The following is a 17,850-nucleotide window of genomic DNA, read 5'->3' on the forward strand; positions in this document are numbered from 1 at the left end:
GCTAACTTCATTTAAAAACGTAGCGAGACTAAATAGTGTTAGATGCTCAGACAGTACAGCGTTTTTTAAAACTATTGAAGTTTTAACTGTAAACAAACCGTTTGTTTACCAGTGGCGTAGCCAGCCTGACGATTTAGTCATACTATGCAAATTTCATGGTATTATCATTATTCATTTCTTTAGAAATTCATTGTTTTAACAGTCAATGAACATCGAAATATTAGCATAGCATGACTAAATTGTCGGGCTGGCTACGCCACTGTTGTTTACATACGAACTTCAATTCCACTTCAATGCTAAAGTTGTCGCCTTAAGTCTTAACAGTTTTTGTCTGACATTCTCTTTAGCATACTGTTGGCTCTGGGCTGTGCTCCATTGCAGCTTCTGTGACAATATTCCGGGATCGTAATTTCTCTAGAAACGTCATTTCCATAAACAACAGGTACGTCTTCATTGCGCTTTATGAGGGGCTAGACGGTACACTGGTTGAGTCAGATTCCAATACCACGAAGCGATCATTTTGTTTGAATATTTGTAGGATTTCCAGGACTTTACTTTAGAAATATGAGAAACACTCTGATTTACCTTGGAAATATCGTATATTTTTCATCCTCTCCGCAGGAATGTCTATTTGGTGTTTTCGTATTTCTGGTTTTTCGTGGGACTTCCGATGGGTGTCTTTTCTGCCATATTTCGTATCCTAAAAACAATGATTGTGGGATTTCTGATGTTGCCCAGAATTGATCATAGCATCATGCCTGATGGTTTTCAACGGTTTGATCCAGGTAACGCAGAGGGACAGAAAGGTGGGAAGAGGAGAGAGAGGGTTTAAGTTATCTGTTGATATTTGGATTTTTTTAACATCTCACATGCCATAATATTAATATAGCATGATAAACATGGATGGTGAACGCTTTTTTTGTGGGTACTATATAGATAGAGATTAAGACATGCTGAAAGTATTGTTTTACCAAAAATCGTCCACTACAGTCTGTTTCACGAAATGAGGCTGCTTAAGTAGTTTTGGTCAAAACGTGGGTGGCGTTCAAACAATGCATGCATTTCTAAGATTTTTTCGTATGACATATCAGCGTGAAACATTCTTTTGTGATTACATGAGGAAACTAATTATGATTTTTTGTTTAACAAAAAGGCCTTATCCTTTATGTTTGGAAGAAAAACTTTGTATTTTAATTCTGTTAAAAGGTTACAATGCGTACATCTGTTATCTTCACGTCCAAGCAGCTTTTAGAAACCCAGTTCTTCGAGTGTTTTGTCAAACACTGATCGATGATCACGAAACACGTAAGTTCTGCCACGTATCCGTCTTTACTGAATTAGGGACTGAATATTCGTATCAAACAAATGGTGGAACTTTGCTGTATTATAAAATATGCATTAGTAAGGAAGAAAGGTTAAAACCTATACACCACGGTTAACGGTAGCTTGTAAATAGTTATTAATCATCAACAGAAGCAAAACGGGCTATCCATATAATTATTATTAATTCATTCGGAATTCAGCTGTTTTTAAACTATTCTCGGAATCGTTCACATTCAGGGTTGGTAAGTTACTGAATAAATAAGCCAAACATTGTTATTGGCGGCCCTTTGATTCCTTTGTTTCAAACAAAGAAAACAAATGTTATGTTAATATATTTGGCTTATTTATTCATAAAATCTACCAACCCTGTTCACATTAATTGGTATTGGTCCCACTCAGTCAAGTACTCAGAAAATATATACCTATATCAGTATTTAAAAACTTTATATATATACATCATTCATTGTATATGCGAATACTAATATCCATATAAGTTATCATCATGATTAATTATGCCAATTAACGATACTACAATTGGTTATTTGAATCGTATAGAAAACCTCTATTATAGACTCTATCACTGCTACGCTTGTGGTGGTCATAACCACCAACCACTAGCGCTAAATTCAGTTTTCCAATATCAAACAATGTTTATCTGACTTCCTCATCGTTGTATATATCCTAGAAAGGAAAAGTGGACCAAAGTGGATTCGCTCTCCCCAGGCCCGCGCCAAGTGGTTCATCGCACTCACCTTGGCTCGCAATCCACAACTTGCAGCTGAACGAAAACGTGCGAAGACAATGTGTGTCAAAGATAGCGACGTCAAAATCGAAGTTGGTAATTATGGCCCAGATAATGCAGGATTATTACTAGATAAGTAAATAATCATGTTTAAGTTGCATGTTTCTTTAGATTTTTTTTTTTTATTAGCTGGTTAGTTGTATTAGATTTTCTTTTTTTATTAGCTAGTTAGTTGTATTACGTTTGGAAACGAACCGTGCATGACAAAACATTTTCATCCACACATGCATTTTCGAATGTGAAAAGCAGGGTGTTTTGACGATATCAAGCCTTGTTGTCATGTTGTGGTTAATGAAGAAATGTAGTATTAATATAACAAATATAGTGCACCGGTACAAGGTTCCTCACAAAGCTATTCGATCCCAAACACTGTCCTTGCTGCGATCCTTGCTTGCTAAAGCAGGAATATCTGTAGACTACACCGGACATTCAACGAGATCAACCTCGATATCGGAAGCGCAAACGTGGGCGTGCCGTTGGAGATTATACTAGCTGCATCTGTTTGGTCTTCGGCAAATGTTTTTAACAAACATCATAAAAAGACTCAAAATACCTTTGCAAATGCTGTGTTGAGTACATAGTTGTTGAAAATTAAAAGTTCATTTTCTGTTTTGCTTTGGTTGTCGGTTTAGTATCAGAGGCCTTGCAGTAAGGCTTTGAAATCTGCACCAGTATTGTGAGTATCAGTCGAAGAAGGTACGAAGGAGGAATTAAATTTCCCCGGAGGGTACTCACCTGACGGGGAGATGTAGTTCTCCGAGGTCCTTCGAAGACTGATAGGAACAATACTGGTTCCCCAACCGTTATATACCGATAAATTAGCGTGGGTTCCAGACCGCTGCTGGCCGCGGATCTGCACCAGTATTGCTCATTTGCTCCTATCAATCTTCGAAGATCCTCGGAGAACTACATCTCCCCGTCAGGTGAGTACCCTCCGGGGAGATTTAATTTCTACTTTATATATTTAACAATGTAAATAACCAATTCATTCGCACCGAAGATGGCTTATAGTTAAGTCGAAACATGTTTGCTATTAAAAATTAATTTCAAATGCTTAAGTTCATTTCATGTGCCACTGACGCTGATAATAGGGAGATTTAGCATCAAGACGTGAACGTCATAGACGACGTGAAAATGGCGAGTAAATGGCGTGGCATGTCCATATTTGGGCGCAAACGCCACTTATTCGCCATTTTCACATCGTCTTTGACGTTCACGTCCTCGTGCTAAATCGCCCTAATTGCCGACTTGAGGCCGTGAAATTTGAGAATCAGGCTTATGTAGTTATGAAACCTGATACGTCTTGATTCCCGTGTCAAGCATAAACTGTTATTTCAAGCAAGAAGCGTTTCCATCCAGAGATTTTCTTTCCCAGGAAAATTCAATTGTCCGTAAGTCGACAATAATATCGACATTGTTATTATTTTATTGTGTACTGGCTTGTCGCTATATAACTTATATTCTACTCTACTGTATAGTTTACGTGCACAATTAGGAAAATAAAAAAGAAATATAGAGCATATCTGACTAATCCTAAAGCATTAACCATTGCTTCTCAGTATATTTGAAAACAAACTGACAGTGTTTAGCAGAATAGCAGACAAATATTAGCAGAATAGCAGCTGATATATATATTAAAATTTACATAATTACATATCGTTGTTTGCTTACGCCATCCTCCCATCAGCCAAGATTCGTAGTCGTCGAGCTTTTGAGTACGAGTATTTTGATAAATTTCGTACTCGAAAGCTCAACGACTACGAGTTTTTGCCGAATTTTCGTACTCGTAGTCGTACTCGTCACTGCTAAAGCTCCCTATTTGTGGAATTGTTGTTTACTAGCGAGGCTTGCCATGACATAAAATGGACATCAAATACGTTATATCTGATTTTGTCGTAGGTTGAAACGTCGAATATTAACGTAAATCAAGTGTACAGAATTCAACTGCATGTCGTGTACTCGTAATTCTATATACTACGATATTATCATTATTATGCAGACATTGATATGGTCGAAATTCATTCAGATTTGCATGCGTGTATTGAAGTCCTTACAATATCTGTCAAAGCCACAAAGACACGTTTTCTGTGAAAGCCACAAAGACAAGTTCAGAAGTTCACAAGTTCGAGATCATGATCGAATCAGATCGATATAATTTATCAGGGTTTTGGTCGGTCAGTTAAAATGGTTTTTAGCAACACCGCCATCTCGGCTTCATACTTTTGCCAGGAAGAATGATTATTGAATTCTTACCGCTTTTATTACTTCATTTCCTTGTCTGTATGAATATAGAAATTATGCAAATAATTATGATTTTTGGCACTCGAAATTAAGACCCTTTAAACCTTATGCAAATAATGCCTTTGGCTTTTTAAAATCTTTATGCAGATAGACCTTTTGCATTATAGACTACTTTTTGATCTATGCAAGGAAATGCAATCAAATCACCACGGCTGAAAAGAGCGTTTTAAGATTAGTAGAACGCAAGGCTTGGTTGCGAAATGTTGTAAAATTCAGGAAATATAGCCTTGAACAGTTTGCAAATTTGTATACCTTTTAGGACAAACGGAAATTGTTACCATTTTTGGCCAAAATGCGGTCACCATTTCCATACAAATTTGCAAATACTAATTCCATATTAATTTCGGTACGCACTTTACAGCTGTCGTGATTTGATCATGATTGCATTTCCTTGTATAGATAAAAAAGTAGTCTATTGTTGGTCACAACCTGGCTTAGCGCTGTTTTCCACTTCAGCCATACCGTAGCGACACGTCGCGTATATCATACTTTCATGAACACTCGGATAGAACTAATGACTTTGTCATTAGTCTTTGCATGTCATTACAATCAGCTGTAGCTCAATCAAATCAAGAAAGCAAATTGCCAGAATTTCAACTTCTGCAGGCTCCGTCGTTTTAAAAGCACCGCCTATGACTTACCAGATTCACGCCCCACCTTTGTCTGCGACGTCGGTGCGACCAAACACCACGTCATTGCACATACAACGAGTATTTGCCAATCATTTTCATTGCCAACCGCACCCGCGATCAATCCGTGAACTACAACTTCATTACCAATCACAACCTGAACCACAATAATTTCTTTCCCATCTACTCATTCAACCTCAAACATTTTATTCCCATGGTCAACCTCAACCACAAACTCGTCTACAACCACAACCTCAACCACAACTTTATCCCCCCCCCACAACCACAACATCAACCACAATTTTATCCCCCACAACCCCAACCACAACCTCACCCACCGTTTCCAAATCCGAATCCCCAACAATTCTTAATATACCTGTTGGAATTTTGTCCGAAAAAGACGTCGAAGTGCTTTGGATGTGGTGAAAACTTGCGAGAATATGAAGATCAATCAATCAATCAAAAATCAATCAATCAAAAATCAATCAATCAAAAATCAATCAATCAATCAAAAACTTTATTAAACCACGGTAAAATCTACAGTATAAAAAGGTTGGACATTTAAAGAAAAGTTACAAAGTACAGGTATACATAGGACAATTACACAAGACTGAACGATTTACAAGATTGCCGTGCGGGAGTCTAATCTCTCTTTTAAACTGGTTAAGGGAGCATAAAATGCTCGTACATTTAGTGGTAACTCATTCCACAACACTGCACCACTATAACTAAAACTACGTTTTGCATAATTTGTTCGCGGTTTTGGCACAAATAATTAAAGTGTTTTCAGAATTTCTTAAGTTGTATCTAGTGCTGCGAACTTGAAATAAATCAAGAAGATATGTCGGTGTTTAATCATTTAGAGTTTTGAACATCATTACACCCTTATGTTTTTTCCGGCGTATTAAAAGAATATCCCAACCTAGTTTGTTAAAAAGGTCGCTGGAACTAGCATCAATTAGAGATTTGGTGATTACCCTCGCTGCTCTATTTTGCAGCTTTTGCTGCTCTGGTTTGCAATCATATCCCAGAGCCACCCAACGATATAGTTATTGTGTCTAAAATGTTCCCAGAGTATACATACCAAGGACAAGCGAAAAGCCAGCTGAGAAATGAATATTTTCATTGTGCAACTCATGTGCTAAGAATAAGGATCAAACTTTTGAAGCCCGCAAATTAAGTCCCATCAGTTCGGACATTCGACCCTTCATTCAGTTGTTTCACCTAAAGCATCTGCGAGAACGTTTTTCTACGCGATCAAACAGTCAGATACTACTTTAAAAACATGATATCAATAATCATTGGAAATTCAAAAGTTTTGTTATTAAATCTAACGTTTTGTTAAATGCGGTGAAGACTTCTACAAACACTGAAGACATCTAGATTCAAAAATGTAAATAGATATCCTAGTTATAGAAATTGAAGTTACTGTTATTCTTAATCTAATTTACCGTTAAGACTAGAAATGATCTTCATATCGATATCGAACATGGATATTTATCAATGATCAGTTACTAGAGTTACCGGTTATCCGGCTATTCGATTACCCGGTTATCCGTTACCCGTGTTACCCATTTGGTCTGTGTCTGTCGTGCTGTTCTACTTATTATGCATATCTTGTATCCTGTTATGTTGTCAATCATTGTAGTAAATAACTAGAAGTAATCAAAGATTAGCAAGTGCGTTCGGTGGTGCGGTTTGTTTACTTTATGAGCAAATAAAATTCCGGATTTCGCATGGTTAAACCAACGGAAGATAGCTTCCTGATGCTTTGACGAGAATTCTCAGTCATATTGCAGACACTTCAAATCAAAATAATCGAGTGTACAATTCCCATAACTTCTTAATAAACAGGCGAATATGAAAGCCAAATGCCCGGTCCTATAAACAACAGCGTATTATCGCAAAATACGGAAAGCACGTGACATTAGGACACGGCACAAAACCCGGAAATCAGAGCATACGCAAAAACACGAAACCGAGGCAAATGTTACATCCAAAAATCTCGAAATGACATAGCATCCAGCCGTGACGTCACGATTAGGAAGCGTTCTCCTTCGTCGAACGCAATTATGTTATTCATTGAGTATCACCTCGCCTGTATCATTATTTGATTTATTTCTACTTTATATATTTAACAATGTAAATAACTAATTCATTCGCACTGAAGATGGCTTATATATAGTTAAGTCGAAACATGTTTGCAATTAAAAATTCTGTCGTTTATTTCAAATGCTTAAATTCATTTCATGTGCCACTGACTCTGATAATTGCCGAGTGTCAGGCCGTGAAATTTGAGAATCAGGCTTATGTAGTTATGAAACCCGATACGTCTCGATTCCCGTGTCAAGCTTTAAGTGTTATTTCAAGCAAGAAGCGTTTCCATCCAGAGAATTTTGTTTCCAGGAAAAATCAATCGTCCGTAAGTCCGCAAAAATATCGACATTGTTATTACTTTATTGTAGACTGGCTTGTCGCTATATAACTTATATTCAGGCTACTCTACTATATAGTTTACATGCTCAATTGGGAAAATGAAAGAGAAATATAGAGCATATCTGACTAATCCTAAAGCATTATCCATTGCTTCTATATTTGGAAACAAATTGACAGTGTAGACTCACTTTTGTAAAGCATCGTTGTTCCTAATAGCGGCTAATATATATTTATATAATTACATATAATTACATAAATTCGCCAATACCTGTTATGTCTGTATTATCAGGGAGCTTTAGAAGTGACTACGAGTACGAGATTCGTCATTCTCGCCGCGAGAATCTCGCGCGTTGTTTGCTTACGCCACAGATTAACACCCAGATGTCTCACTTCTGATTAAAAAAGCGTGACTAGAGGCATCACCCCCCCCCCCGAAATTTGAAAATGGAGCCGATCCATTTATATTGACAACAAACATGAAAATAAACTCCTCTCATTTGCTAGAGAAAGGGACCGTGTGGTTAAATTTGTGTCTGAACCCTCATCATATCTATACGCGTACTCAGCGACTACGAGTTTTGGCCGAGTTTTCGTCGTCGTACTCGTAGTCACTGCTAAAGCTCCCTATTTGTAGAATTGTAGTGTACTAGTGAGGCTTGCCATCAGATATAACGTATTTGATGACCATTACTTTATTGTAGACTGGTTTGTCGCTATATACCTTATATTCAGGCTACTCTACTGTATAGTTTACGTGCTCAATTGGGAAAATGAAAGAGAAATATAAAGCATATTTGACTAATCCTAAAGCATTATCCATTGCTTCTATATTTGGAAACAAATTGACAGTGTAGACTCACTATTGTGAAGCATCGTTGTTCCTAATAGCAGAATAGCGGCTAATATATATTTATATAATTACATATAATTACATAAATTCGCCAATACCTGTTATGTCTGTATTATCAAGGAGCTTTAGAAATGACTACGAGTACGAGATTCGTCATTCTCGCCGCGAGAATCTCGCGCGTTGTTTACTTACGCTACAGATTAACACTCAGATGTCTCACTGAAAATTGAAAATGGAGCCGAACCATTTATATTGACAACAAAGATGAAAATAAACTCCTCTCATTTGCTAGAGAAAGGGACCGTGTGGTTAAATTTGTGTCTGAACCCTCATCATATCTATACGCGTACTCAACGACTACGAGTTTTCGTCGTCACGTCGTACTCGTAGTCACTGCTAAAGCCCCCTATTTGTATAATTGTAGTGTACTAGTGAGGCTTGCCATCAGATATAACGTATCTGATGACCATTTTATGTGATTATGTCGTAGGTCGAACCTTTATGCTTGCACAGTTTGCAAATTTGTATACTTTTTAGGACAAACAGAAATTGTTACCATTTTTGACCTAAATGTGGTAACAATTTCCGTTTGTCCTAAAAAGTATACAAATTTGCGAACTTCGCAAGGCTATATTTTCTGTATTTTACAACATTTCGCAACCAAACTTTGCATTTCTACTAATTTCAGTAAGCTCATTTCAGCTGTGGCGATTTGATTGCATTTTCTTGCATGGATAAAAAGTTGTAGTCTATTGTTGGTCACAACCTGGCTTAGCGCTGTTTTCCACTTCAACCGTACCGCAGCGAATATATCATTCTTTCCTGGGAACTCACAGATAGAACTAATGACTTTGAAACAAATTAAGGAATACGCTAAGCTTCGCTACAATATTGTTGCAATGGATAGCAGACCTTATTCCGATTTCTCTTATAGCTTACGTATCTTACCAGCAATGACTAACCAGACAAACTTATCTTCCAACGAATCTCCCACTGCGTGAGTATACTTCATAATAGTTTAGCTATAAATGTCTGTAATTGTTTCAAGTGTCAATGTGTTTTCTTATTTCTAGTGCTGCATGTGATGTTGATACAAGATATTATCCTCACCTGTTTCTGATTCCTGCTGTAAGTTTAAAGTGTTAAATCAAGCAAGGTGGAATTTCGTTTTAAAGTTAATCGACATATTTTCTTACATCTTTTAGGCAAAGCCAATCAAAATGCCTAAATATGTAATACTTTATGTAAAATGGTAAATTATGTACCTTATTATTGAAGGTAGTCAAAATTTATGCATTCTGAATGGTTATTGAAAACGTAAACAAACTTGCTGATTGGTCTAAAACGAAATTCCCCCTGTTGTTACATCATTTTATTTTTTACAACATATTTACTGTTTTAAAGTCTTAATTATGCATTTTGCATAATTAAATCTGGAATGCAACTTGAGAATACACATGCACCTCTGATTTGCCGATTCTTTCTATATAGCTACGGTTATAAAAGTTAACCACGTGTACCTTTTTATACATTTGCTAGACTAATATTTCTGACAGAGTCCATAATCACAATATTTTACCAAGGGAATTGTTATTGCATGTCGGGTTGAAGATGATGTATAACGAGTGATGGAAACGTGCAATCTCTTCCAGGCAATAATTCTCACGATATTGTCATTTCTGCGACGAAGAAAGAGTTTCAAGAAAGACGTTTGGGGAGGCCGACCAGGACTTGTTATGTAAGATAGACTTTTTCGGTAATTACGTCACAACATTATCGTTTTAAATTTAGTACCACCTTAAATAAGATGGATTTCAATTCAAGTTTTATTCTCACAAGGTATGTGCCAAGATGCAAAACATTTTTCTATAACCCGTGCATGAAAAAGAATTTTAGCATTCACTGACGTGCATTTTTACAAATAAATATGGAAATAAGCCATAACGCGGGAACGGCTCGCGGTCTTGGCCCCTCAGTTTCGTTCTCGTAGTATGGCTTATTGGTCAAAACAAAAAATTTCCTTTTTTCATGCATGTGTTGAAGAAGGATATTTTGCATCATTGCAGGTGACTCGTGAGAGTAAAACTTGAAATCCATTTCATTTAAGGTGGTTTTCAATTTGAAACGTTGTGATGTTAAAATTTTGTGACGTAATTACCGAAAATGTCATTACACAATATGCTTTTTATGAGAATATCTCACCGGGTCTGCATGTCATCTGCTCGAAATAGAACTTTTTCGAGAGTGCGACTTTCACGTTAGAAGCTTTACGAGCCGAGTTTATGTAACACACAACGTGGTCTAGCTTCGGTATTTATACTGTACGCTTCCTTTAATTATCTACACTGTTAAAGTTATATCATGTCGACTGCTATTTAAGAAATAGAAAACATTTTCCGTGTTTCTATGCAGTTATAGAAACGCGTGTTTGAAAACGATACCGTAAGGTGATTTTTTCCACGTTATTTCGAGTTCTCCCAAACTTCCTTGTGGAAGTTGTGTGTTTCTATAACTGAATGTTTTCTATTTCTTTTATAATATAACTCGATAAAAAGATTTTGTGCAATAACCATATTTTGCAGATAACCTGCTACGATACGGTTGAAGTTGAAAACGGGCTTTACTTATCACACAGTGAGGATTCAGGAGGAAAATGTTTCATTTTACTAGGGTTACAAATGCTGATACAAGTCATTACACATGCACTGCGTACTTAATAGTGGGTAGCATTGTAAAAGAAAAAATAACACCTTGACTTCAGCGGGTCATTTTGGTATATCGGTTACTACTCATGAGCAGATGCTCACATGTGCAATGAGATTTTTCACACGCACTGGAAAATCTTGCCGATAAAATAAAACTGGGGTGAGGAAGAAAGAAAATTATGGAATAACGATTTTAACACCTATTTGTCTTGCAATTAGTTACAGCAAATCAGCAATAAACAATAATTTCTTCTAAACCGTTCTAATCGGTTTTTTTTTGTCACTGTCTTTATTTTCGACGTCATCCTCAATATCGTGGTCGTTTAAAAGCCTTTTAATAAGAAACTTTCACTTATCAACTGCAGCTTCAATTATTTCTGGGTCAAAATCATCATTTTGAATAAATACATCTTTTGTGTGCATTATTTTCTTATATACTGGATTCTACAGGCGTTCTAAGTAGATACTTTCCAATTCTTTCTAGAGTCTGATCAAACATGATGATTTGCAAAACAAATAAATCTTAAAATCGTTGTTCCATGTCTGAAATTTTGTTTCTCCCCCACCCTAGTTCTATTTTATCGGCAAGAACTTCCAGTGGTGTGAATGATCTCATTTAGCATGTGAGCATCTGCTGAAGAGCAGTTATGAGTGTGTGCTCAACTGCTCATCGCACAAAAATTGTAACTCATGATATACCAAAATGACCTCCTGAAGTCAAGGTGTAGTTTTTCCTTTTACAATACAACCCACTATTAGGTACACGGTGCATGTGTAATGACTTGTATCAGCATTTGTAACCCTAGTAAAATAAAATATTTTCCTCCCGAATCCTTACTGGGTAATAAGTAAATTGTTGCCGAACAAACATATCACCGTGCGTATTTACGATATCATGCGTATTTACGCTTCATTATTATGCATTGTTTGCCCTATTTCTCACACCCACGCATTATTCCACTCGCGCGTGGCGTCCACGCATATCTACGACATATTCTGGCATGTTTCCGACTCACGCGTTGCGTGTTTTTTTCCGCCGGATGTAGTGGGGGGTTATCTACTCGTGCGTACTATAAATATAAATACTGTAAATCTGTATTTTTGCAGTAATTAGTTTCCCACGGGGGTACATAATTGTTTTATTATATCCTGAACTATATTCCACCGTATTTAGCCCTGTAGATTTCCTTGGTATCGATCATGACCGACTTGCCACCATGTTTGTGTTTGGAGCTGCTACTGGATCAATCGTCAAACTAGTTTTTGGAGGAGTGATCGAAGGCAGCAATGCTTGGGGAAAAGGTAATGAAAATGTAATGTATTGTAAAACGAAATGCTCGTATTTGATTTCAATAAACAAAACATTCATTTGAGCCCCAACTGCCTCTTCTTATTTATTTTAACCTGGTGCCGCACTAGTTGTTTGTGAATATTTCTTAATAGCGTTTCTCATCGTTGGCATTGCAATTGAAATTGCTTTCATTTATTATCCCTACTTCGCTTGCCTGACGTCGTATCATAGAATTGTTGGGGCAATGATGGGCCTTCCGTATAGCGTGATCTAGTAAGTAACTAAAGTAAGCTCAATTAACAGTTACTGTTTAAACCAGGTTCGATCCATCAATCGAATCATTATTACATGAGACTGAGCCTGATATTATAAGAATGGCCCAATTTTACATAATAATCCGTCTGACAGATGATTCGTCTGGCTATAAAGACAAAACAAACTATGTAGACGAACTACGTAGAATATGTCAGTCGAGACAGAATCGCGTGCTGAGTGAATTGGGAACGAATGTGCATGGCGGGAAAATCCAAATTTTAATGAAGCAATTATCTGGTAAAAGAAAATTAAATAAGAAAAAAATATTTATGTTTCAAAAAGAGTGCACAAGCGCCGTTTTATGACGAAATTTTCCGTAGTTCGACTCCACCCTTATTTTATTTTATACTAACAGAGGGATGTGGCGTCAAGTCAAACTACCCATTCTAATAATGTACATAAAAAAAGTTCTCAATTCTGATTGGTTTAGAGCAGTGCAATTTTTGTGAAATCCCAGTGCTAATTTCTTTAAAAATGCTCCTGAGTGTTATAATTTTTGTGTCTTGATATAAATTAAATATTTTATGTAAAAACGTTAAAACAGTTCTATTTTTGACACGATTTGAAAACAACATGCGACTACGCATGAATTTTGCTAATTGAATAAATTATTTATCATATAATTATGTAGCACCTGTCCCTTAATTTTTTTATGTATATTATTAATAGGTAATAGCATAAATTCTCGTGCGATTTTGAAAAACATACACTCGTGAATTTTTCAAAGACATCCAAGAAAAACTGTTTTTTCCAAATTGCACTCGAAACCATACGGTTACCTATACAAATTCGTGAACAATTTTGTAAATTTGACGTCACCTACAAATACCTGGAATTATTTGTAGGTGACTAACCAATTAAAACGGAGATTGTATAAAATTATATGGTGAAAAATAATCAGTTTGTTGTTTGTTTTTTTCCTCTAGTTTTTGTGTAGTATTAGCGAGCGCTTTTCAGCAGTGTAAAGTAAGTTCATATGGACCATATGTGTGATTTTTGTTTTGTGCACGACTGTACTTTCCCCTCGAGAAAATTTGGGTGCGTAGAGAGAGTAGCCAATATCAGTTACCCAAAACAAAAGGCGCCCCCCAGGGGTACGTGTATTAACGTCGTGGTTAACACGAAAAAACACAGCCAATATACATTGGGCAAATTTAGCTTGAAGAGAACGTTAATAACTAGCTTTTTACAACCTGCCCAAAAACACAATCACCAGCAAGCCAAAATTTACGTGAATTTTAACGCGAGATCCATCTTAGTAGAACCATTGAGTGAGTTATATTGACGGATGCACGTAATCATTCTTGCATGTAAAAATTTATGCGAACGGCTAAAAATTCCGATTTTGAAAGTTGCATGGCAGTCTTGATGTTCATCAAATTTTCTGAAATTCAACCTCGTACCCAGGGTCCCCGCGTTTAAAGTTCTGGTGACGCGAGGGGGACCCTGGCAAACTCCGATTGCCAGGTTACCAAATAATCCAAAAATCTTGGATTATTTGGTGACCTGGCCTTTTATAGCAACGTCATACCGGGGGGGGAAGCTCAAAATAGAAAAATTTCACAAATATGGCGTAAAAATTTTAAACATATGTTTGGTGATAGAAAGTTATTCAATTACTGGTTAATACCGAAGATTTTGAACTCGTGATCCGCGTGGAAATGTATAAATCTATATACACACGACATATCGAGTTCTGGATAAAGAAACAGGTACTGTAAATTAAATATCAGGGGCCGGTTGTTCGAAGCCGTTTAGCTTTACGGTGGTTAAGCCCAAAATAAAATGCAGTCTATAGATTCAGCAACAAAACTAAAGTTTTAACTTAATAGAACGTGATGTCACAACTACATATTTAGTAAATAATTAAGTTAACTGATTCACGAGAGATATGAGTGTTTTTAATTTTGACTAATACTTATACTTTGACAGTTTGACTTATACTGTATATGGTAGTTGCATTCACAAATACAATAAGGGGAAACCAGCCATTCTAATGTACTTTCATGACATCACATTTGATACAGTATTTACTGAGTGATTAATATTTATCTCAATACCTGTAGGTAGGACATCTTAGTGTGGAATAACTCAGAGACAAATGGACTGCAATGGTTCCCAGCTCTCTTTCGCAGTATGTGATCCAGCTCGCAAGTCCTTTGCACCAGCAGACCTGACTCGGGTCATTTGATCACCACCAAATGGAACTGATACAATTTTCATATGGTCACTTTCATCCACCCTATTGTAATGCCTTGGTTTTGATCTGGTAATGACGACTGTCCTTCAACTGTAAATGGCCGTTTTGAGGCTCCCCACCCCCCCCCCCCCGCATATCGAAAACGCTTCTGTGCCCTTGATTCATATTAGAAAATTTTGGTGATGAAGAAAATTTTCGGGCAAATAGCCTCAGCCCCCCCCCCCCAGTTGAAATTGGCCCTGTACGCCTATGATGACAAGTTCTTTAAACGTTTGCAAGGTGGAAAAACACCACATATATTTATTAATGCAAACTATTCGATCCATATGCCTTGATTATCACTGATGACAATGCAGGCATACAGACTGAAAGCTTTGCATTAATAAATATACATGGTGTTTCTCCACAAAACAATACAATTATATATCATATATAGTTTCTGTTTTCTAGTGATCTATTCCTAGTATGTACAGTGTAAGACAAATGTGCTCTGAAACCTATTCCTCTTGTAGTTTTGTGCAAGTTTGTGTGTGCACAGTTTGATCTGGGTTGATCATATTGAATATTAAATTGCTGACATATTTTAAGGCTATTACAACAAATAGAATTTGTTCCTCATTTCTGAACTTATCCAGCATAAAGTGGGAAAAGGTCCTAGCCTAGAATCTGCAATTACAAAATATTTGGAATGAAAACTGACTTTATATTGTACCAAGCTGCATTGATCAACTGCTGAATGCCAAAGCATGGATGTCTGTAGATTGTACTATATCTATGATAGAACTTAAGTTTTTAACTACAATGAACATACATATAGACCTCCACTGGGAAAGCATTTTGAAACAATCGCAGAACAAGTCTGCAATTGAAGGACAGTTTATTTGTTGACAACCCTATAAGTACAAGTAACTATGTAAGAATTTTGCTGATTATTGTACATCATAATTATATATTTTTATATCATGAATTATATATTTAAAATTTCTACATGTCTTTTAAAAAAATCCACTATATCATATAACATATACATGTGCTTTAGAAGTGGTGTTTTCAAACTTTAGCATCAATGATAAAAAATAAGGACAAACAAAATCAACTTAAAAGTTTAACTGTATTTTAATCATAAAATATACATACAATTTTATATACACTGAATTCATAGCCTTCCCAGTCACTGTCACGTTCTTAAAGTTGTTGTCTTTTTTATCCAATAATGAGTCCATTAGGCTATAGTTGATGTACCAAACGATTCCTATCGATACTGATTGGACTTTAGAGATCTATCATAACCACAACCTACACAAATAGCCAATCTTTGAATTATATAAAATGTGATTGTGATGTGATTCATCTTTCATCTTTTCATGTCAATTTTCATACATCTTCGGTAAACAAGATTGCAAAAATATGTAGACTGCTGCTGCCAGTAGGGAAACCAAAGTAAGAAGAATCTTGTAAAAAGAATCTTGTAAGAACGATCTTTGTGTCTATATCTCTTTTATTTGTGTTATGTATTTATTTGTCTTCGCGAAGTTTGCTTCTGCATTCTGCACCAGTGTTCTGCACAGAGCCATCACCCCCCGGATCAAAAAGTTACAAATTACGTAATCTCCAAGATTCATGACGTCACGGCATCGGAGTTTGCCAGGGTCCCCCTCGCGTCACCAGAACTTTAAACGCGGGGACCCTGGGTACGAGGTTGTCTGAAATTTTGGTACGTTGCACAAAGGGGCCAAATAATAAACTCTGATGTGCTCAGTTATGTCTCAGTTGAAGTTACACGTCCGTAACTTATTCACTGTTTCACATTTGTCAAAAGATGAAAATAGCGTCTAAAATTGCAGCAAAATGTCGAAATGTAAACTGCCACCTTTTTTCCCTTTTCTTAACCGGATATCTCTACAGCTTTAAACCAGCATTTAACATCGTGTTTTTGTTCATCAATCCTTAGACCAATACTGCGTCCGAGCACGGTTCAGTCTTCTTGATAAATATACCAATAATAATATGTTATGTTTTCATCATTGGCAAGTTTGTACTCGTACTTTATCGAGAGATTAAAGAATATGGAATCTTCGGAGTGCAGTTATTTTCCCATGATGTAAGTTGGTTTGTTGATATAGCAGAGCCTGGCCCAGTTCAGTTTGACGTATACCACTCTTATATAGGGGAAATGCGAGGACCCGAGGTGGGTCCAGTCGGGTTTGGGCATAAGTTCTGCTCATAACACAGTGTTTATTTTATATGATAAAACTTTTCGGCTTATGAAGAATATGCTTTATAGATCTGGAATGCCATGGCGACCGCGGAGCTGCTAGTATTATCTAGTATTAGCTAGTATTATCTATTGTTTTTTAGGAATTTGTATGAAACATATTAGACTGCAACCAGTAAATTTTCATTGCATTTTCGGGAATTCGACAGGATTCAGATTTCTGAATTTTTTGGCAAGAATACCAGAACACCCGCCCAGAAGATTCACGCCTTGGGTTCAAGCCCCCTCAATCCAAAAACTACTCCGCGGTCCCTGAATACACAAGAGTAGTGCTTTTGTTCTTTGCGGTTTTAACAATTTGAAAATAATAGAAGCGCATTAAAAAGTTTAATAATGCACTTTAATAATGCATATCCCATATATGTGTACATTTAGGATGAAAGTTTCTCTTCGCAAATGAAATTGGTCAGACCTTGGTTGACGAATCACGTGAAAAACATTTTCCAACCGAGGTAAGAAAATGCAAAATAAAACTGGTATATATAGGATTGTTCAGTAGGTTTGTTCAGTTACCAAACAGCTTGTCAACTTTGCTTGTCCGTGCTGACTTTTTATCAAAAGAAAATGACAACAACCAATTGCAAAATATTGTTGTTATAAATGAGAATATCCTAAAAGTGGACATTTTCTAATTCAATACTTTGCCTTGTTTTGTAGACCACCTCCCCAGTATTCAAGAACTGAGTTCTACCTGAGGAAAATTTACAATCCCGAGAAAGGTAA

The 17,850-nt window shown here is 36.5% G+C and overlaps 2 protein-coding genes across 2 annotated transcripts in view; both read left to right on the forward strand.

Moving 5' to 3' along the window:
• The first annotated feature begins 375 nt into the window (after nt 1–375).
• LOC114520752 (receptor for retinol uptake stra6-like) lies at nt 376–2,816 on the forward strand. The gene is made up of 4 exons (XM_028541092.1): nt 376–442; nt 622–785; nt 1,207–1,305; nt 2,009–2,816. The coding sequence occupies exons 2-4, from the start codon at nt 671–673 to the stop codon at nt 2,203–2,205; spliced, it is 411 nt and encodes a 136-aa protein (XP_028396893.1). The 5' UTR covers nt 376–442; nt 622–670; the 3' UTR covers nt 2,206–2,816.
• A 481-nt stretch (nt 2,817–3,297) lies between these two features.
• Nucleotides 3,298–17,850, forward strand: part of LOC114520656 (stimulated by retinoic acid gene 6 protein-like) — a 24,652-nt gene continuing 10,099 nt past the window's right edge. Inside the window, exons 1-10 of the mRNA XM_028540976.1 lie at nt 3,298–3,516; nt 9,276–9,338; nt 9,415–9,469; nt 9,994–10,079; nt 12,221–12,348; nt 12,490–12,610; nt 13,579–13,618; nt 16,804–16,953; nt 17,503–17,579; nt 17,785–17,846. Of these exons, the coding sequence (XP_028396777.1) occupies nt 9,295–9,338; nt 9,415–9,469; nt 9,994–10,079; nt 12,221–12,348; nt 12,490–12,610; nt 13,579–13,618; nt 16,804–16,953; nt 17,503–17,579; nt 17,785–17,846 (763 nt within the window). The 5' untranslated portion in view covers nt 3,298–3,516; nt 9,276–9,294. The remainder of the gene's footprint in view (nt 3,517–9,275; nt 9,339–9,414; nt 9,470–9,993; nt 10,080–12,220; nt 12,349–12,489; nt 12,611–13,578; nt 13,619–16,803; nt 16,954–17,502; nt 17,580–17,784; nt 17,847–17,850) is intronic.

Source organism: Dendronephthya gigantea, unplaced genomic scaffold, assembly GCF_004324835.1.
Source record: "Dendronephthya gigantea isolate DGI-Jeju-01 unplaced genomic scaffold, DenGig_1.0 000016F, whole genome shotgun sequence".
In the NCBI taxonomy this organism is placed as follows: domain Eukaryota; kingdom Metazoa; phylum Cnidaria; class Anthozoa; order Malacalcyonacea; family Nephtheidae; genus Dendronephthya; species Dendronephthya gigantea.

Excerpts from the sequence above, each read along its gene's own strand:
- LOC114520752 (XM_028541092.1), top strand. The coding sequence starts at position 671 with ATGGGTGTCTTTTCTGCCATATTTCGTATCCTAAAAACAATGATTGTG. Across the intron at positions 786-1,206 it reads TTTTCAACGGTTTGATCCAG|GTTACAATGCGTACATCTGT; the intron begins GTAACGCAGAGG and ends TTCTGTTAAAAG. Across the intron at positions 1,306-2,008 it reads GATCGATGATCACGAAACAC|AAAGGAAAAGTGGACCAAAG; the intron begins GTAAGTTCTGCC and ends TATATATCCTAG.